The sequence below is a fragment of the Triturus cristatus genome, chromosome 5_2 (genome assembly GCF_964204655.1).
Source record: "Triturus cristatus chromosome 5_2, aTriCri1.1, whole genome shotgun sequence".
Taxonomy (NCBI): Eukaryota; Metazoa; Chordata; class Amphibia; order Caudata; family Salamandridae; genus Triturus; species Triturus cristatus.
Window position 1 is genome coordinate 1,069,082,275 of NC_140588.1, and position 22,556 is coordinate 1,069,104,830.

General features: G+C 46.8%; 1 protein-coding gene across 8 annotated transcripts in view; it reads left to right on the forward strand.

The window, feature by feature from the left end:
* Nucleotides 1-22,556, forward strand: part of LOC146829683 (uncharacterized) — a 114,601-nt gene that overhangs the window by 55,157 nt on the left and 36,888 nt on the right. For all 8 annotated transcript variants that reach the window (XM_085608373.1, XM_085608372.1, XM_085608370.1 and 5 more), the window contains 2 exons: nt 7,483-7,731; nt 13,061-13,193. In XM_085608373.1, the coding sequence (XP_085464499.1) occupies nt 7,483-7,731; nt 13,061-13,193 (382 nt within the window). The remainder of the gene's footprint in view (nt 1-7,482; nt 7,732-13,060; nt 13,194-22,556) is intronic.

Here is a 22,556-nt window from a genome sequence, read left to right on the forward strand (position 1 = left end):
AACAACATGACCGCTTTCAAAAGAAAATGTAATTGGCCTACCAGTTTAAAGAAAAATAGCAAGATTATTTATGACCAATATAAAATGTCACAAAAAGTACATTGCCTAATTGATGCAAACTGAATATACAGATATCAGTGGATTTTGATCAGCATTAATGGCCCTGCAGTTCTCACCCAAAATACTTGATGACACTGGCATACATTAAGCCATTGTTCCTTATATGTATTAGGAGAACATTATATGAACAATTTAATAAACATATAGAAATATTACATCCTTACAGGACACACCCAAAGAATTCTCCTACCACCCTACTCCTCGAAGCCCAAGAACATCATCTGCGGTGTAGCTCTGGGTTCATTCCCCAACCCCACCCTTTTCAACACCTACATGACACCCCTCACAGACATCATCAGAAACCATGGACTCAACATCAAACCCTACACAGACGACATCCAACTCCTCCTCCCACTAACAGAAGACCCCACCATCACCAAGACAAACCTCTACATCGACATCACAAGCTTCACCGACTAGATGAGGACCAACTGCCTGAAGCTCAACACAGAAAAGACGGAAATGCTGATCTTCGGAAAGAACCCCCCCCCAATAGGGCGACACCTGGTGGCCTCCCGAACTCTGACCCACAGCTATAACAACTGACCATGCCTGTAACCTTGGCATCATCCTGGACACCAAACTCACCATGAAGTGCCACAGTCGCTTCTTCGCGCTTCCACACCCTCCGCATGGTCAGGAAAATGTTCAGATGGATCCCCTTCAACACCAGAAAAATTAACACTCAGGCCCTCTTCACCAGTTGGCTAGACTATGGAAACGTGCTCTATGCCCGAATCACAACCCAATTCCTGAAGAGACTCCAGACCATACAGAACACAGTGGCATAGCTCATCCTCAACCTCCCCAGGTGGACTCACACCACTCCCCATCTCAGGGCCCTCCACTGCTTCCTCGTTCAGAAGAGATGCCAGTTCAAGATGTTGAGTCACGATTACAAGGTCCTCCACTAGCAGGGACCAGCCTCCATCAACTACCACCTGAATTTCCTCCAGACACCTGCAATCCACCTCCCTCGCCCACACTCTCTGCATCTGCCAAAGCGGCAGTAGAGGTCGTTCCTTCTCTTACCTCGCAGTCAAGTACTCAAATGACCTACCTCTCCATCTGGGAACGTCGTCGTATCTAGGGGACATCAGAAAGGAACTCAATACCTGGCTGTTTTACTGAGACCAGCAAAACCACAGTACCTGCATACCCACAGGGGTGATATGCCACGCTGTATAAATACTGATTAATTGACCTTCATGTACTAATTTCCAAAAATCTTTATTTCATATTTATAATCACATCATATAAAAGACCATATATGCATATAAAAAAAGTATTTTTTTCTTTTTTAGTTTATAAATTCTGCATAAAACACATCCAATTTCATAGTGCTTTAGTTGAATAATCTGTTTACACATATAGTTTGTTTTCTGTAATTGATATGAAGACCTAGATTTGAGGTCCACAATACCATTCTGATGTTACCGGCCAGCACGGGTTTCGCAGGAAGGCCTCCACTCCTTCATGGCTGCAACATAATCAATTTGAGAACCTCTTAACAGTCAAAAATATAACCAAAAAAGAGGAGAAAAAAGAAGGAACATACACTGGCCTGTGTTACACTTTCATAATATCACAAAACCACATAAAAACAAACTCTATAATAGTCTTTGATCCATATTGAGGTTGCGTTTTCTTTGAAGACTTCATATGGCAGACAGACGCATACTTATTTGACGCTGCTAGTTCATATTGGGGCTTCACTTTGTTTGTATTAAAACTCAATGAAGTCATACTATGCAGTATACTATTAAGGCAAGAGAAACACCCAATGATCTTCCACTGTTCTCTAAACTAATTTCATTGTTAATTTATTGTGTGTTGGAAGTGCCAAATGAAATTCTAAACAATATTTCTTTTTAAATACCTTTAAAAACCATTAGAACAGGCAGTTGCTTGTTATATGCCTTCTTCAGATTAATTTCATATTTTTTTTATTTTAACATAGTATTTGTGTTACTTATCTATTTACTTGTTATCATGAATACAAGCTACCCCGGTGGTGCAGTACATGAAAGAAAACCAAAATGAAAGGATATTGTTGGTCTCAGCTATTTCCAAGTAGGTTTGTTGTGCTTGCTCACTTGCATAACTACTGCAGCCAAACTGGGCATATATGTTGTTGGCTTGTGCTATTATGGGAGAGGTGGGTGAACCTTGCTTCCGTCTCCCTTAAGGTAGAGAGATGCCTACTTTCTGCCGGATCCAAAGGGAGACAGAAGACTTTACGCGTTGAGTTTGGTGCTGCATTGCTAGAATATGGTACGATCCGTCAAATATACTGTGATTTCTGAAATTCTTAGGTACAATACATATTGGATCCCCACCTAATATTCCACATAATTAAACATTTCTTCAAAAGAAGACATAAGTGTTTCGAGCCCTGCATATCCAGCCTCAGAATAAAAAGCACGTGTAAATGTCTTGAGGCTACAGAGACACTGATGGTGGTTCCTTTTCTTGCCAACTGCGTGCAAGTAACAGTTTGTCAATGAAATGAAATGAAATGAAAAGTAAATTTATAAAAGCGCGATTGCTGCCCGGGGGCGTCCAAGCGCTAGGAACCAACAGAGAAGGCGTGACAGAGAAGCTAGCTAAATTTACTGAGGGAGGTTAAATAGAAATGTTTTTAGCTGTTTTCGGAATAAAGAAAGGTTGGGGTTAGATCTAAGATGAAGAGGGAGTGAATTCCAGCACTTGGCGGCATTATGGGTGAACATCCTGCCGCCAGACCTTGCCTTTTTTATTCTCGGAGCTTTAGCCATGAAGGCTTGGCTAGATCGGAGGCTTCTGCTGGGTTGATACTGTTTTACTAGGTCACGCGTGATCATAGGACCTGTATGCCAGAAAGCCTGGTGGGCAATACACATGGCTTTGAAGAGGATTCTCTGACGCACTGGTAGCCAATGCAGGCTAATCAGTCCAGCTTTGGCTGATAAGTCTGCGTGGGAGCTGTAACAGTGTGCGGGCCGCACAGTTCTGCACTGTCTGAAGTCTACGCAAGGTGTACTCCGGAGCACCAAGGTAGAGGTGAAGTCTAAGCGGGACTGTATCAAACCCTGGATGGCCACCTGCTTTGCCTCCATAGGTAGAAGAGGGAGGATTTTCTTTAGCATCCTAAGAAGGCCAAAGCAGGTAGCCGAAAGTTTTGTAGCCTGGATGTTAAAAGAAAGGGTCTTGCCCAACCGCACCCCGAGGCTCTTAATATTGTCCTTGGGTGCTGGAGGGGTGCCTAGACAGGGGGGCCACAAAGAGTTGAAGAAGATGGGGTTTGAGGGGCCCAGAAGCATCAGCTCCGCTTTATCCCCATTGAGCTTAAGGGATGATGAAGACATCCAGCCCTTTACCTCCTCTAAGCACTTTCTTAGCCCACCTGACCGTGGCATGTCGGCCTCCTGCGCCAATGAGACCACCAGCTGGGTGTCGTCCGTGTAAGAAATAATCTTAACCCCAAATGGACGAACAACCTCAGCCAGTGGTCTCATATAGATGTTGAAAAGCGCTGGGCTTAAGGAGGAGCCTTGTGGGACTCCACACCTCAATGGTCTACTCATGGACACTGTCTCTCCATCAAATACTTGAAAAGATCTATCCCTCAAGAAGGACTTGAACCAAAGCCAGGCTTTATCCATTATACCGGCACTCGAGAGACGGCTCAGCAGGGTGTCATGGCTGACCGTATCGAATGCCGCGCTAAGGTCAAGGAGAATCACTGCCACTGATCCTCCCTGATCTAGGATTTTTCTGGATTCCTCGGTGACTACTAGGAGGGCGGACTCAGTTCCATGTTTGGGTCTAAAACCCGTCTGGGTGGTATCTAACAGCTGGTTGTTTTCCAGGAAATTCACCAGTTGGAGGTTAATGTATCTCTCCAGGATTTTACTCACCCAGGGGAGCAGGGAAATAGGCTGGTAGTTGCTAAAATCCGAGGGATCCAGATTGGGTTTTTTCAACAGGGCTCGGACCATGGCCCGCTTCCAAGCGGGGGGGACAGTGCCAGAGGTAATGGATGCGTTCAGGAGGTCCATAATGGTTGGTAAGGTGACCTGGGATGCTGACATCATGACCTCTGGAGGTGCCGGATCGCCAGGGGATCCAGATTTTACCTTACGAGCCATGGATTCCAAGGTTTCCAGATCTAAAAGGGGGAAGTGATCCAGTATAGGTGGAGGCTCTGATGGAGTGTCTACCTGATTTGTTTTGGCCTGAGCTAAGGGGGCAGTGGCTATAGAGGGGAAGGATGAGTAGATTTTATTGACTTTTTGATGGAAAAATTCTGCCAAGTCATTGCAGTGGGCTGTTGTTTTTACATCGTGCAGGCTAGAAGATGGAAGTTTTGTAAGCTTTTCAGTATTTGAAAAATGTATTTGGGTTTGGATTTGGCTAGTATAATTCTATCAGAGAAGTATACAGATTGAGCAGCTTTGACTTCGGCTTTGTAGGCATTAATTGCCTCTCGATATCAACTTTTTACCTCCAAAGAGTAGTCTAGACGCCATTGTCTTTCTATTTTCCTACATTGGCGTTTCTTTTCCCTGAGAGCCTCTGAGTACCAGGCGGCAGTTTTGTGGGAACGTTTCAGCGTTATTTTACTCAGGGGGAGAGTGGCTTCGAGGGATTGTGTGATCCAATCTTCGTAAGCCTGATTGGCCAGACAAGGGTCCTCTTTGTAAAAGGGTTGATCACTGGCGAGCTTACTTGTCCATTCATCAACTGGCAGCTGCGCCCAAGATCTGGCGTGTCTTATCGTGGGTCTTACGGGGGGTGGCTTAAAAGTGGTCCATGTAAAAGGCACTAGTAAATGATCTGTCCACGGGAGGGGGATAGGAGGTCCTACCGCAAGGTCTGCACAGTTGCTGAACACAGGGTCCAGCAAGTGGCCCTTAACGTGAGTCGGGGTCTTCACATGTTGGATTAATTGTAAAGCGGCTAGGTCATCTGCAAGTGTCATGGCTGTATGATCCAGAGCAGTGTCGAAATGAAGGTTGAGATCACCTAGCAAAGTAAAGTTAGAGGCAGTGCTAACGCGTTCAGCCACAATCGAAGAGAGGTGATTGTGGAACTGCTTAGGGGGGCCTGGGGGGCGATATATTACTGTTCCCGAGAAGCAGTTGTTACGAGAGAGTTCCAGAGTGAAGGCTAAGCTCTCACAATCTGGGATTGCTTCCGGGATAACTCGACAGTGAAACTGTTCTTTGTGTATAATTGCTAGGCCTCCTCCTCTCCCCTCAGGTCGGTCCTGCCGAGTAATTTGGAAGCCTGGAGGAAGGGCTGTTACTAGGACAGGGTCGGAGTCTGTCGCAAGTCACGTTTCCGTGAGGAACACTACGTCTGGCATGCGTTCTTCTAACAAAAGGGCAATTTCCGCCCTGTGTTTAGGCAGGGATCTGCAGTTTAACATAAACATACAGTACTCGTGTGTCGTTTCTTGGGTCTGCTTAGGTTTAAGAGTTAGTTTACATTTTGGACAAGTAAGTATCTGGAAGTTCTACTGCATAATAATGCAGGCCACAGTCCATTCCTAGGGGCCTAATACTGTGGAGAGTATCGGCGCTGTACTGTCTGGTCTTGTGAGGCTGAGATGTAGGGGGTATGGCCCTGGGCCCGGTCTCAGCGCGGACAGGCGCAGACGAGCTTGCCTTAAGCGCGCCTTCGGCGCGCAACCGGCGCGCCCGCTGCGCTCGTCCGCTGCGCTTCCGGCCGATGCACATGATTTATAGGAAGAGGGAAGGCGTTAGAAAGGGCGTGGCCTCAATGCACGCCGGTAATGGCGGCAGTAAGTGTTTGTATTAGCGAAGTCCGCGACAGCGTTAAATCCGCTGCACGGGATGTCAAGATGTGGGCTTCTGCTCCAGAAGTCAGCAGAAGTGAGGTGAGTTAAAATTGCAAATGCACACAAATAAGTGACTCTCAGATGGTATAAAAGGACAAACAAATAGCGCTCCCGGCTTCCGCCTCAGGAGTAAAGGTTCTGGTCAGACGCTAGCACTCAGCGCCTTTTAAGCTTGGGCGGGGGGCGTGGCCTCGAAGGGGCGTGGCCTCGGTGCACGCCGGTAATGGCGGCAGCAAGTGTTTGTATTAGCGAAGTCCGCGACAGCGTTAAATCCACTGCACGGGATGTCAGGATGTGGGCTTCTGCCCCAGAAGTCAGCAGAAGTGAGGTGAGTTAAAATTGCAAATGCACACAAATAAGTGACTCTCAGATGTTATAAAAGGACAAACAAATAGCGCTCCCGGCTTCCGCCTCAGGAGTAAAGGTTCTGAGCAGCTGTGCAGTCAATAAAGAAGGGTGAGACTTGCTTTGGGATCAAAAGTGCAATTTCCAAACCAAGCAAAATACCACTGATGGATGACTCTGCAAAACTGTGTGCTACATAGTTGGTTTATCAAAGACCCCCTCATATATATCTGTGATAGTTGGACATTTTGTAAGCATATGAACAGTGTCCGAATCATGGCTCTTACACTAGAGCACAGAGCTGTCGCGCTTACACCACACTAGAATACCCACAGCGCAGACACAGCTCAGCAATCTGTGCCGAAAGGGTGACTCACGTCTCTAAACTCTTAACTATAGGCTGTATTTTATAATCGAGTATGAGATGTTAACTGATTGTGACTTTCTATATTTTCTATTCTGCAAACACTAAAAAGTCACATTTTTAAGTCAATTGCCTGCGGTAAGGAAATCGGCTGATTTCCTTTTAACCTGCTCACGGTTTGCTCACTTATCCCACCGCATATTACTTGTTTTTCATCGTATTGTTATTAAATCACATTTATTTCTCTATTTAAGAACGTGTAAATTCCAATTTTTGACTGAACAATTGTGATACTATACCCCTCCCAGTTGAATGGGACCTTGTTTCTTTTGAAAAATTAAGGGCGACTCATGGCACGCTACAATGGCACATGGATAGTCTACACGAAATGCTAACATCTGTGGGGACTATGACGTGGGTTTTGCTGAGATGAAGGATGCATACTTATGCCTATGTATGACTGTAACCAAAGGAGTTTTGTTCTTTACTGTTTTCGTTTTATACAAAATGCAAATATATATATTTTTTTAAACAATCTGTACCTTAAATTGGAGGATTGAGGGTATCGGACTGCATTAGAAACTGTTTCAATTATTTGCTGACATAGGATGGGCGCATCTGAATCTACAATTGACTCAAACAGAATTTCTTTTTACAGGTAGGTAACTTGTTCCCTGTAACCACTTTAGGCATATTTGAATTGGGTTTGTGACCACTTTGTGAAGCAGTCAAAGGGGTTTGCGTTTCTGCACCCCTCATTTCACATTTTATCAATATCGCTGTGTCATAACCTCTTTTTATGTTTTAGTCTTTGGTTCGGTGTACTCCATGTTTGATATAAACCTGTCCCACAAAGGACAGATCCAACATCTGGTCACCGCAGAAGAGCTTGAAAGGAGGTTTTCAGAACCGGAGAAGTTTTCCTTACGGATAGCACAGCGTTACCTGCGTCAGCGAAAGGATGTCGTTTCCAACCTGGCTGACAAATGCAGCCAGTACAACTTGCATCCGAACCGGAATGTTGGCATGACCTCTGCGTGGACACTGATCACTGAAGGTGCCATTTTTATTTCTGGGTTTCTCTTTTTGATTTGTGTTCGAACATAATTGAAACATGGCTGATTATTACATTCTCAGTTTTTTGCAATGCTTCAGATGTAGCATTCAGTAATTACCAGTTTAAAACAATTAGCAATGCCTAACTAGGTGTTTTCTAAAGTTAGCTTTGCTTCTCCTTCTCAAGATTCATTGATCAATTTCCAATCCTCTGAAATCCTTCAGTGGCCGCCAAGTCCAAAGAGATGTTAGTGGAGTGCCCTCTGTCTCCATCAAAGCGCACTTGACTCTTTGGCCGGTATACTACTGGCAGAGCTCTTTGCCCCACCGATTATCTTTTGTCCATCACCAGGTGTCGTAGAATCTATCATCATGGTTTTGCTTTTTTCTTTGTTGCTGGTAATATTCGGAATTCTCCTTTGATATCTTTGCAGTCTGAATATTGCCTAAGTGCTGCAAGCAGTTAAACCACAGTTGTTCTCCTGGTCTTCGGCGTCTGGTTTCCTATGCTTAGTTCAGTGCCAGGACACTGTTTCCCTGGGTATTTGTGCGCTCTAAAAATTCAAAAACAACAGGTCACTTGTACTGTCTAACTCTCTAGGTGGGTGTGATATAATTTTCCTGTTCTCTTTGCATTGAAATTTGATAAATTGTTAGTATTATTTGTAGTGTGTGTATGTGTGTGTGTGTATAAATGATCTATATATATTGTGTATGTGTGTGTCAGATCACTTCAGGACTCAAGCAAACAAAGTGTTATGCAGAGCACAAGGATTTTTATTTACACATTTATTAGGGGAGCTTTGTAGAGTGTCGCTTCGGTGGCCTTTGCAGTCATTCAAATCACTAGATTTCTAAACCGGACACTGAATAGTAAGTAGGCGGGATCTAGACGAGTAGTGGAGTGTTCCCCAATGAATAGGGTATGGTGCTCCAGTAGAGAGGCCTGATACTTAGGATCGAGTTGTTTGCGTCTAAATCCCCTATCTAGATAAAAAAAAGTAGGCTTACAGCAGGACAAGCTGTCAGAATGTGCATGTTCGTGGGTTCAAGGGCAGGAAAAAAGAGCAGTTGAAAACTCTCTTATTTCCCAAAGAGCTTTGTTAGGCTAGCAGCCCTCTTATTTTATCTTGTCAAATATTCCCATGGGTCTCATGCCTGTAGAGCTTGTCTGGAATGATGGCTGTACCCCTGGGTGAGCACCCCTGCTGAAAGTTGCTTCTCTGAATTTCTGGCCCAGAGGTTGGTTGCTTCTCTGACTGTCTAGCCCAATGCTCAGCTGGTTCTGTGAATGCCTTGCCTAAAGCTTGGTTGGTTGTCTGAATGACTGGCCCAGAGGTCGTACGGTTCTATGAGTTCCATGCCGCGAGCTTAGCTGGGTCTCTGAATGGCCGACCCGTAGCTCATTCTCGGATTATCCCACCATGAGGTCGACTGGTTCTCTGACCACTGTGCCCTAAGGCAGGTCCGCTGAGTTTCTGACCCTCACTCTAGAGTTCCACTGGAAAGATTACAAGGATCGCTGATGCTCTGTTGGATTCCTAAGATCACATTTAAAAATCTGTGTGTTTAACATAAAACAAAATACACTGCTGGCTATAGAGAACTAAAAAGAAAAAACCTTCATTAAGAGCTAGATAATTTCAGATCAGAGGGACCAACTTGCTCCAAAGTAAGGCTGGTTTCTTGATAGTCTTCTTCTTTTGGTGTCCATTACAATTGTGAGGATTTTGGCCCAGCTGCAAAAGTGGCTAAGATTGTCATGTTCCCATGAGAACAACAAGAATCTTAGTTCCACATTCACTGCCCAAATAACCACCTTTGTTTTGTCCTCCGTTGTCATATTTCAGTTGTAACTCCAGATGCATTGGGTATCTACAACCACGGCTGCATGGCTCATTACTACCATCGGTTCTAGAGACGGTGTATGTCCAGCACTGGAATTCCTGCAGGGTTAGTTTCACTGCGATCTCCTATTCGTCTAGTCCAGTTGGGAAGAGTCTTGGCATCAAGTTTGACTCTGAACTGAAGTTTACTCGGCAGATGAAGGCTGCAGTTAGTTCCTATTGTTTGCATCTGCAGGTGCTTAACAACCCTCTTCAGTTTTTGCTACTCTCTCCATAGTCTCTGGTCATTATTACCTTTCTGTCTTCTAGGCTGGATTATTTGACAGCTGTCTATTTGAGACTTCCTTAGAATTTAGTTCAGAGGCTCAAGCTTGTCTGGAGCTCTCTGTAGAACCATTGCATAAACTGTGAGAAGAGAGACAATGTATATCCAACCTAGAAAGCTGAGAAGAGGGACAATGTATATCCAACCTAGAAAGCTGAGAAGAGGGACAATGTATATCCAGCCTTGAAAGCTGAGAAGAGGGACAATGTATATCCAGCCTTGAAAGCTGAGAAGAGGGACAATGTATATCCAGCCTTGAAAGCTGAGAAGAGGGACAATGTATATCCAGCCTTGAAAGCTGAGAAGAGGGACAATGTATATCCAACCTAGAAAGCTGAGAAGAGAACAATATATATCCAGCCTTGAAAGCTGAGAAGAGGGACAATGTATATCCAACCTTGAAAGCTCAGAAGAGGGACAATGTATATCCAACCTTGAAAGCTCAGAAGAGGGACAATGTATATCCAACCTTGAAAGCTCAGGAGAGGGACAATGTATATCCAACCTTGAAAACTGAGAAGAGGGACAATATATATCCAGCCTTGAAAGCTGAGAAGAGGGACAATGTATATCCAACCATGAAAGCTGAGAAGTGGGACAATGTATATCCAGCCTTGAAAGCCGAGAAGAGGGACGATATATATCCAGCCTTGAAAGCTGAGAAGAGGCACAATATATATCCTTTACGAATACTGGACATTAAACAGAGGACGCAGATTAGATCAGATGAAGCAGATTTCTATAGCGCCCTAATACAGCACATGTATCCAGACCGCACCAGTGTTATCAAACAGTCTCTGCTGCACGCTAGTTAGAGGTATGCTGAATTTTGGCACAAAATGTTGTGTAGGATGCGTTGAAGCCTTGAGAAGGGAATCCCCTCTACATAAGGTGTGTGCACTGTGCCACAAGCAGGCCTTGAGATCACACAACATTGTATGCTAATTCCTCGCAATAGAAAAGACATCCATGAGGGCAGACATTGCTCCGCTTCCGCAGGGATCGTCCTCTTTATCAACAGGTTCCTGGGGGGAAGACAGGAAAGAGGCAGGCTACCTTTTTATTAGAACTGTAAAACTGTCTTCTCCCAAAGGGCTTATTCATAACTGAGGTTACGTTATTGGTTACTCCCTTATCCATCTGCAGTCAACAGTGTGCTAATGGGATGAAGCTGCCTTACAACAAGTTATCGCACTGGAAGTGAACTTCAACATTGCCTACTATATCCTAAGCACCAGTTTGATCAGACTCTGCCCCACTCGCTCCTTCCTTCCTCAAGGCGTCGAGCTGGCTGGTCACTGGATGCCTTGGGCTTCCTTGTTGACGTGCACGCTGACTCTGTTCTGTTTATCTACTTTGAGGCCTCTGAATCTTGATGCTGCTTTATTTTAGTTGTGTATTTATATGTTGCAGTTTTATGTTGAATGAGCCAAACCCAGGGTTGTAAAGTACAAAACGTATGAAATACGACTGAGTAAGTTCATGAAAAAGCATAGACGGGGATCCTACGGGGGAGGCAGAGGCATATAGAAGCAAAGTATTCAGTGTCACATAGAGAAAACAGAGATACATTATCATTGAGATTATAAACCTGCCTTGTTGTCTTCATCTGAGTCATTGGTGGGAGATATAGTGTTCCAAGGCCTACTTACAAGGGAGTGATTTGGATAAAAAAAAGTCATCGCATATGGAGAAAAAAAGTTACAGCGAGATAAGCGCTGTTATTACTTTGCATGGTCTAGCCTTGTAGGGGAGCCTGGGCTACTGAGACGGTTTATGGCAAAAGAATAGATGGTGTTTTGGTTATCTGTCTTGAGCGACTGCAGTCGGACAAAGTTCAGGGAAGCGCTACGTTTTAGAGACTGGGCACAGCCTAAGAACGATTGAGTGATGGTTCAACTGGTGGTTCAGGCTGCATTACTTGCCAATTAAATTAGGTTTGATTTTATAAAGGAATACCACATGAGCGCCTTCCCACTTTGTTGTTCGGATTATTAGCTACTACTTGTGGCAGTCCAGGGGCTTGTAAATGGCACCTATCAACTGTATCGGGTAAGAAGCTAATACTGATATGTACATATCTGGACATGAGCGGCACCCAGGTTTCACCACAGCTGCTGAGTGTTTCACTCTCAGCAAAACAGCACTCCTGGTCACCTACCAAGAAAACCAGAAAGATTATCCACTGGCTTCCTGTCTAGGGTTGTATCTAGGACTCTGTGTCGTGCACATGTATCTCACTGACAATGCCCCAGTGCACCGTACAAACAACGTAAATAAATACACAGCTCACTGACTTGCGCGTCTCTAAGATACTTCTCGAATATACTTTAAATGTACTTTTGGCAGCCTATGGAGGCTGTTGATTCGTGGTACGTGGTCCATCACTGTAGAAGACCATAAAACCCAGCGCAAGAATCTTTAAGGACTAACTAATCTTACTGCCCTTCCACAAACATCTAAAAAACTGCCTCTTCCAACAAACATTTGGCTTTTTCACTGTATTGTGCTGTACATCTTTGTGATATTTATAACTGCACCATACAGAAGTTCTAGGCAACTAGAAATATGCACCAACATTTAGGAAAATTGCAAGTTTCACATGTACATTAACATTCTGACTTCGCCTCTGACAGTCTCTGACTGTGCCAACATTAACGCCAATCTGCCAATCTCACATATGTACCCACATTATTATTCCCCATCTCTTGAGATGTATCCTTTCAAGAGTTAAACACATTTCCATTTGTGCGGTTATTCTAGGTTACAATCTCAAATACATAAACAAAACATATGCCAAACAGCACAGGCCAGGTCAGGTTTATGAAAACATTTGTAAGATTGAATTATTCCTAACATTAGAACCAGTTGTAACACACTTGCAAGTCACCTTCGTACGCTTTGTTTTTCATTTACTTCCCACAGGATTAACATTCACCTCCGCGTCCTTCCTTTCCCCTGTTGCTGCAGCCCTCTGGCTTCCAGGCACATGCCAAGAATTGTAGATGAAATGTTCCTAAAAACGAAGAGTATTGCATTTGTAAAGTTAATGTGCATGTTTTCTAGAATGAGTAAGGTGTAAGCAGTACGCTTTTCTTACTATTTACATTTCTGTGAACATTTCGGATGACTACAGTGTTTCTTGCTTGCTACTTCAGGTGACGCGAAGCATTTAGCAGAAAGCACAGAGGTTCTTGCAGCCAAATACTGGCCTTCCAAGGAAATAGCTAAAGATTTGAACACTATTTGCACAGCGTCAGCCGCCCGCACTGGACAACTAGAAAACACCAGGTAACTTAAAAAAAAAAAATACTTTTTTAATTTAACTCGTTCTTCACAATTTGTGTCCATCTTTTGAGACCCTTTATCTGGCTTGTAGGGCAGCCAGTGGTTTCTGGCAGAGTGTATGATGGGTTCTGTGGCCATCTGGTATGTGGGCAGTGCCAATGGTGAGTGCTGTTGTTTACCCCTGGCGTACAGGGCAACAAGTACTGTTGCAGCACAACTGCAAAAACAAGGCCCTCCTTCTGTACATTTTTCTGTCCAAGGGTAGCAAGTCCAGTGATCAAGCACTGGTGCAAAGCATGGCACAAAGTTTGGGACGCCGCTACAGAGTATAATAAAAATAGTTATACTCAATAAATTAAACACACAGTCTGACTAGAGCTTTGAAAATTGTATTTTTTATTTACAAGTACAAAACCAATGTATTTAAAATTGGGAGCCACACCAAAACCCAGAAGGCCCTCAAACTCCACATTCTCTAGAGTACTTAGACAATAAAGAGTTTTAAAAAATGAGGTGTTATGATTTTGAGAAGTATTTGGATTGACTTAGCAAAGTTACCTTCAGACAGTTAATGGGGCACAGGTGTCACGTTCCGCTGTGGCTCCAGTAGATCCGAATGAAGCACAAGGGTTCCACCTCCCGACGTCCCCGGCTCTGGTTTATGGAAACACAGAGTACCAGGGCAATCAGGCGAGGGAAAAGGGATAGGAGGGGGACAGCGGGGACTGGGAGCCCTGCAAAGAAAGAACATAGGAAACAACCACAAATTAACCTACTCTCAGTTAGGTCTCACTAAGTGTACATACCAAATGTGTCACTTCAAACATACCACTGCACCCTTAGGTTATCGAGCCTTAACCTCAGACTCGAGAGGACAAGCCCCCTCCAACCCCAGCAGGATCTGTCAGACCTTTCTCCCCTTCGTTCCCTTGTTTGCTCCCCCCATTTTAAGAGGCACTACTGAGCGTCTCTCTGATTGGTGCTTAAGTGCCCTAATCCCAAAGTCACTACTCCAGCATTATATCCATGTAGAGTTATAACGCTTCTTGTTTCCTCGCCCGAATGAAGGTAAAGGGATGTGCAAATGTCTCGTTTTCCTTATCCCCTATCCTCCTCCTCTCAAGCACTAAATATTGTCCCGAACTGAGCCGCCCCTCCCGGGTTCCAGAGATACCTGTTTCCTTCGAATAATCCCTACGCGTCTCCTTCAACGCGTCTCCTTCAACGCCCGATGGGACTGAACCTCTCCCAATCTCTCTTCTGTTCTGAAGTCTTGAAACGCGGCGATGCTTACGTCCGCGTCCCGCGTGAAGCTCTTAAAGCCGGAACCTAATTTCCCGGAGCCTTGTACCTCGCGGCGGCCCTCTGCCATGGCCAGGCACCCGATCCAATAATGTAGCAGACGCGAACACCCGCGTCTTCCTCGTTCTCTGCTGGGCGTCTTCTCCAGCACCAAACCACAATCCAATATTGCGCGCCTCGATTGGCTCGCAACGCGCGTATTTATCCATCTTGGCCACGCCTCCGTACAGCCGGGGAGTCTGGGAAATGTAGTCCTCTCCTGCCTGTACGTACGGTAGGTGCTCTAGATCAGCGCCTGACAGTATGCCCCCCTGCCGGGTGCCTCCTAAGACCAGGCTTGCCCGGGAATCGGGCGTGGAACGAACGCACCGCCTCCGGCGCGTGGACATCTGAGGCCGGGACCCAGGAATCTTCCTCTGCCGAGTAACCCTTCCAGGCCAGAAGATACCACAACCGACCCCTCCGATACCGGGAATCCAACACCTTCCGCACCTCGTATTCCAGATGGCCGTCTCTGCAAATCGGTGGGGCTGCCACCCTCCGAGCCCCCGCCGCCGGCTTCAGCAAGCTGCAGTGGAACACTGGATGGATGCGCAAAGAGGCAGGCAAAGCCAACCGATACGCCACAGAGCCCACGCGACGAATCACGGGATACGGAAGCGAGGATGAAAAACGCTACGCAACTTGAAACGGAGGTATTTTGTGGATAACCACACCCTGTCGCCCGGTTGATAGGACGGTCCGTCCTGCCGATGGTGGTCAGCCCATGCCTTGTAAAGGCCCTTAGCTCTCTCCAGATTTGCCTTGAGGTGCTCGTGCAATTTCCCCAGAACCTGCAACTGGGCCGCAATAGCGGGCTGGTCCCGCACTTCAGCTGGGAAAGACAACGGAAGTACCTTGGCGTGATATCCGTAGTTTGCCCTAAAGGGGGATTCCTTGATGGAGCAATGCCACGCATTGTTGTACGAAATTTCAGCCAACCAGAGGAGTGACACCCACGAAGCGCTTGCCTCCTTGGAGTAACATCGGAGATACGTCTTGAGCGTTTGATTGAGGCGCTCGGTCTGGCCATCCGTCTGTGGGTGGAAGCTGGTTGACGTGGCCACCCCCACCTGCAGTGCCTTACACCATGATCTCCAGAATCGCGCTATGAACTGCGGGCCTCTGTCCGAGACGATCACCCCAGGAAATCCATGCAGTCGCACCACATGAGACAGCAACAACTGCGCGGTCTGACTGGCCGAGGGTAGGTTTTTGCACGGCACGAAATGACCCATTTTGGTGAGGCTGTCCACCACCACCATGATCGCATCGCATCCCTGATCCATCGGTAAACCCACCACGAAGTCGATGCTGATGTTCTGCCAGGGCCCTGCGGGAGTCGGCATCGGGACCAACTTGCCTTTGGCTTTCGAGTGGTCTCCTTTGGCTCGGGCGCACACGTCACATTGTTGGACCCCTCGTCGGACGTCCTCGTTCATGCGTTCCCACCAGAAGTGACGTTCGAGGAGATGAAGGGTTTTTGTACACCCGGGGTGACCCGCTATCAGCGATTCATGACACCATTCGAAAGCCTGGCGCTGTAGCGCCACTGACGGAACAAATAACCGGTCCCGGAAAAAGGGCAACCCTCCTTTCAGTTGCCGATCCACCCCCTGTTCCTCCCAGTGCAGCCATTGCGCCATAGTGCGGTGTGTCCTTACTGTGTTCAAAAACGTATCTGCCCTGATCCCACATATCACCTTTTCCGGGGGAATGAGGGCCTCCAAGACTTCCTGACGGGCCGTATGCCCTCCAGCTTGTCGGGATAGCGAATCTGCTTTTTTGTTCTCCGAACCAGGTCGGAAAGTGATGACAAAGTCAAAAACTGCAAAAAACAGCATCTGCCGTTGTGTGAGATGCCGGGCTGTCTTTAGGTATTGCAAATTCCTGTGGTCAGTATACACTGTTACTGGATGTGTAGCCCCCCACAGGTAGTGTCTCCATTCCTGAAACGCCTTTCTTACGGCTAGCAACTGTTTTTCAGCGATCGTGTAGTGTTTCAGCCGGGGTTAATTTCCTAGATAGAAAGGCTATGGGATGCAGTTGTCCTGACAGCGCTTCACGTTGTGAGAGTACCGCCCCCACTGCTATGTCGGATGCGTCTGCTTCTACTACGAACGGCGAGTCAGATCTGGGATGCTGTAGAATCGGGGCGGTAGTGAACGCTTGTTTTAGCTCGCAGAACGCCTGCATAGCCTCCTGAGTCCATGAAAACGGGTGACCTTTCCTTAGCAACCGGGTAAGAGGAGAGACGAGCTGTGAGAAGTGAGAGATGAATCTCCGGTAATAGTTAGAAAAGCCCAGAAAACACTGCTCGTCTCTCACTGTCTTTGGGATAGGCCACCCCTGTACCGCGGACACCTTCCTCTCAGCCATACTCAACCCCGAAGGACTTGGGACCACTCCCAGGAACTCCACCCTCTCAACATGAAATTCGCATTTGCTCAACTTGCAAAACAAATTGTTCTCTCTCAGCTTGTGTAGAATCTGCGAAACATGGGTGCTGTGGGTTCTACGATCCTTGGAATATATCAGTATATCGTCTATGTATACCACAGCTATTTTATCGATATACTCCTTGAGAACGTCATCGAGAAAGTATTGAAATGCTGCCGGGGCATTACACAGCCCAAACGGCATCACTCTATACTCATAAAGACCATATCGCGTCTTGAACGCCGTCTTCCACTCATCACCCTCTCTTATCCGGACCAGGTGATAGGCCCCCCTCAAGTCCAATCTAGTGTAAATGGTTGCCTCCTTCACCTGGTCCAGCAGGACAGGGATGAGCGGAAGAGGGTACCGGTTGCGTACCGTGTTCTTATTCAAAACGCAATAATCGATGCACGTCCTCAATTCGCCATTAGCCTTCTTGATAAAGAAAAGAGGCGACGCTGCCGGAGAACGGGAAGGTCTAATGAACCCTATTTCTACATAGTGCTCTAAGTACCGTCGCAGATGCTCTGTCTCCGGCTCAGATAAGGCATACACTCTGCAAGAGGGCATGATAGCCCCAGGGATTAACTCTATTTGGCAGTCATAAATGCGGTGTGGTGGCAAGTCTTCTGCCTTACTCTCGCTAAATACTTCCCTATACTAGTCATATACTGCGGGAAGTACCGTCTCCTTCTCAGCGGCCGTGAGGAGGTGATACCCCTGGGTGAGGGCAAGAAGATGTGTTCGGTGAGCGTTAGCGCATACCCCTTTGCAATATTCGGATTCGAATTCCACCGTTTTCCTCTTCCAATCTATCGCGGGATTATGTGTTGTTAGCCAAGGCATCCCTAGGATCACTTCATACTGGGGAGCCTCGATGATATTTAAGGCAACCTCTTCCACATGATCCCAAAGAGGCCCCTGTGTGGTCAGGGTCAAAGCGTCTGTGACCTCCGTGATGGGCCCTGATTTAAGAGGTTTCCCATCGACCGCCTATACCGTTTCCGGACTAGGTCGTGGTATGCGCCTCAATCCCAGCCGCTTCACCAACCCGCTATCCACGAAATTCCCGGTGGCTCCGGAGTCAACCATTACTCTGACTTCATGGTCTTGTGTTCCCACCGTCATTCGCATGGTTAGCATAACGTGTGATTCAGAAGCGACGGATTCTATGACCGCCAAAGAAGGCAACTGTAACGCAGGAGTTTTGGATACCTGTACGCTCTGTTCTGTAGCCAGGGGGTCTGGGAGGGAGGCCTGCATTGTGGTCACCGCCACTTTCTTCATACCAGCATACCCGCTCTTCTTGGGTTTTATGGGGCAGTCTCTAACATAGTGGCCCTTCTTGCCGCAGTACATGCATAAACCGGCTAATCTGCGACTTTCCCTTTCCGCCCTAGATAACGGGGCCCGGATTGCACCCACCTCCATGGGTTCTGCATGGACCTCAGAAGGGGTTCCGGCGTTCCTGACGCCCCTCTCTGGTTTCTCGACATGGGCATACACTCTCTCTCTCCCTTCGTTCAGACAATCTATGGTCTAGTCTCAACGTGAGATTCATCAAATCCGTGTACGTGGAGGGCTGCGGATCTATCTGGGCCAGCACGTCCTTCATATCATCGCGTAAGCCTTGGTAGTAGAGGGACATTCTTTTTTCCTCGGGCCATGCCGTCTTAGCCACGAGACGGTTGAATTGGGTCAGATACGTTACTAAATCCTGTTTACCCTGTCGGAGCTCCAACAATTCTCGGTCAGCCGAGAAGGTGGTGGCCCTTCGATCAAACACCCGCTCGAACTCGCTTCTAAAGGCGTTCCAGTCCGACAGCAGGGGGTCGTCGTATTTAACCAAGGGCACCGCCCAATTGGCAGCGTCCCCAGTCATATACGAGATCGCAAAAGCCACTCTGGAATGGTTAGAGGGAAAGGAAGCGGGCTTGCACGAAAAATGCAAGGCTATTTGCGTCAGAAAGGTTTGGATCTTGTGGGGATCCCCCGAGAACCTCTCCGGGCTAGCCAGGGGTATGGGAGGAGACACGTTCACCTGTATAGGTGACGAAGACGGTGTGGCGTCAAACGGATTTCTACCCTGACGATCCACCCTTTCTCTCAGGGCGGCCGTTTCTGCCTTTGAGGCGGCCAATTCCTGTTGCACTACCAGGAGAGCCTGCAACACATCGTCTAATGACGACATGCTTGTCCTTTATTCGAACCCACAGGAGTATTATCGTGGGCGCGTAATTCTGTCACGTTCCGCTGTGGCTCCAGTAGATCCGAATGAAGCACAAGGGTTCCACCTCCCGACGTCCCCGGCTCTGGTTTATGGAAACACAGAGTACCAGGGCAATCAGGCGAGGGAAAAGGGATAGGAGGGGGACAGCGGGGACTGGGAGCCCTGCAAAGAAAGAACATAAAAGAACATAGGAAACAACCACAAATTAACCTACTCTCAGTTAGGTCTCACTAAGTGTACATACCAAATGTGTCACTTCAAACATACCACTGCACCCTTAGGTTATCGAGCCTTAACCTCAGACTCGAGAGGACAAGCCCCCTCCAACACCAGCAGGATCTGTCAGACCTTTCTCCCCTTCGTTCCCTTGTTTGCTCCCCCCGTTTTAAGAGGCACTACTGAGCGTCTCTCTGATTGGTGCTTAAGTGCCCTAATCCCAAAGTCACTACTCCAGCATTATATCCATGTAGAGTTATAACGCTTCTTGTTTCCTCGCCCGAATGAAGGTAAAGGGATGTGCAAATGTCTCGTTTTCTTTATCCCCTATCCTCCTCCTCTCATGCATTAAATATTGTCCCGAACTGAGCCGCCCCTCCCGGGTTCCAGAGATACCTGTTTCCTTCGAATAATCCCTACGCGTCTCCTTCAACGCGTCTCCTTCAACACCCGATGGGACTGAACCTCTCCGAATCTCTCTTCTGTTCTGAAGTCTTGAAACGCGGCGACGCTTACGTCAGCGTCCCGCGTGAAGCTCTTAAAGCCGGAACCTAATTTCCCGGAGCCTTGTACCTCGCGGCGGCCCTCTGCCACGGCCAGGCACCCGATCCAATAATGTAGCAGACGCGAACACCCGCGTCTTCCTCATTCTCTGCTGGGCGTCTTCTCCAGCACCAAACCACAATCCAGTATTACACGCCTCGATTGGCTTGCAGCGCGCGTATTTATCCATCTTGGCCACGCCTCCGTACAGCCGGGAAGTCTGGGAAATGTAGTCCTCTCCTGCCTGTACGTACGGTAGGCGCTCTAGATCAGCGCCTGACAACAGGTGCCAGACAGAAAGCTATCATAAGTTCTGGGCCCAAGTTGCTGAAACTCAGTTTAAAATACTCCTGAAGGCTGACTTGCACAAAAAGCCAACAGTCAGAAAGAACAAGTGTCCCATCTAAAAAAAGTGATGTGCGAGTCCCGTAATGCCATTCCAGAGCCCTGTGCCCAGTTAATGAAGCTACTGGTTTTCTGGCAAATGTGGTATAAGACTGGGACTCATTTCAAGTTCAGAGTATTTGTGGTGCATACTGGTCACATTGGAGTTGGAAGAACACCGAAGCATGCTAACAGCGGATATTGAAACTTCAAGGGCCCTTTATGAAAAAAATGGCAAATCCCTGCACTGACTTTCAGATGGTGGGTACACTATTCAATCCACAGACTCATCCTTTGGGACTAGTGGATTTGGAAAATGGGTAAGGTGTCAACTATGGCTCTAAATGATGTCTGGAGATTTAAGAGCTAGAAGCCCAAGTGAAAAAATCTTGAATCAGGGTAATGCATAGAGCCATCCAGAAAGTACCATGAAGCCTCCTAGGGTGAACAGGAAATACCTGTTCCCAGTTGCGGCTGCTGAGGGGGAAATACCGGCTATCACAAAGCTGGGCATGGTATACACTGCAGGTTGGGGAACAATGCAGATTACCATACTTTAAGTTCTAGACTGTTCTACGCTGATCCTCATTCTTCAGGCCGAGCAGACACTCTAGGGTAAATTCAAACCAGCTGACTGCAAAGTCTTCGTGGCCCTTGAGTGGCTCCTGTCAGGTGCCTGCCCCCCTCCTTATATTGGGTACTAGAGCTTCTTCTGGTGTACAAGGCAACACAATTCTTCCCTTCCTACAGTGGTCTTTTTACCTGTTGGCTCTGATGTGTCCTCTGCTTTTGTCAAGCTGATGGCGTCCCTGCCATCTGGCAGTAGTGCGCGAGGTGGAGGGACTGAACATCAGTCTAGCTGCTGGTGGATGAGGTGTGCAGAAATAAACCTCTGTGATTTTACTTACCTGCATGTGCAAGATATATTAGTTACATATATCAAACTGGCGACGACGGGTGTAGGTACACCTCAACATGGAGAAGGAGGATTAAGACTTAATTGCAGTCATTGAAGAGGGGAAAAAAAATCTATCTAACCTTTCGGACCAAGTCGGTGACGTGCGGTGAGGCCTATGGAAATTGGTCGAAGCACTCAAGATGTGTCAGCTGAAACGCGTCTGCAGGCCAAGACTCAACCTGCATCAGATGCTGTACCCTTTCGACCAAAGAAATAGATGCTGCCACCAGCGTGAGAACATGCCCAATTGCCCGTAGAAATGCATGCAGCAGCAACGTAACAGCGGCCATTTTAGGAGTAGTGCGCATCGTTGATATGCACCAGTTTGATCCAAGGTCTGTAATTGCATCGTAGTCGTGAAATATACAGGCCTGCCTCATCATGAAGGAGTAGCAAGGACGTGCTGCGTCGGCGAATTGTATGAGGAAGTGCCGAGTCAGTTTCATGACAGCGGTGACTAGCACACTGTAGAATAATACGACGGACAGAGTTTGCCTGTTTGGATTTCGGTGATAGGCACACCATACCATAGAAAAACATGAGACGGTGTCTGCCATCTTGGATTTCTGTGACCGGAACACCATAGTCGGCCGCCATTAATTTGACTCCGTTTTGTTACTGCGGTGACAGGCACACCAAGGTCTGTTATTTATAGAGCACTGAATGGCACACACATACAGTAGAACGTTAGTTGCGGTGACAGGCACTTCTTATGTCTGTTATTTCTGGTGTGGCACTGCAGCTCACAACGTGTTCACTACGGTGAGGAGAGCCTGGCCTAGGGGTGTTGAGTTATTTTTGTGTTGCTATGCACATTCTGTGTGCCTTTTTATTATTTTAAGAGCCTTCCATGGTGACTTCCTACCAACTCGAGTACCATCTAATCAGAGATATTAATGTCTATGTGTTTGCTGAATAAGTTAAGTGGTTTGCAAAATTTGAACCAGCTAGCCAATCAAATTTTATTTCTTGCATGTGGCACATTTTAAAAGGTAACTGTGAATTAAGAGGTAACAACTACTATTGTGGTTTTGGGTGTGTTAAAGCTTTAATTGAAAATATACAAAACGTTACACCACCCCCGTTTTTTTAACGTAGCTCAGAATAGTGAACCATTCCATTTAGCAAATGGAAGAAGATTTACAATCATTGTGCAAGAGTGTGTGGGCAAACGTTGAGTACGGAAAAGAGGCATGCATTACTGATGCATTGTTTGCGTTGTGCAGCTGGTCTCTGTGCTGAAGTAAAAGGCATT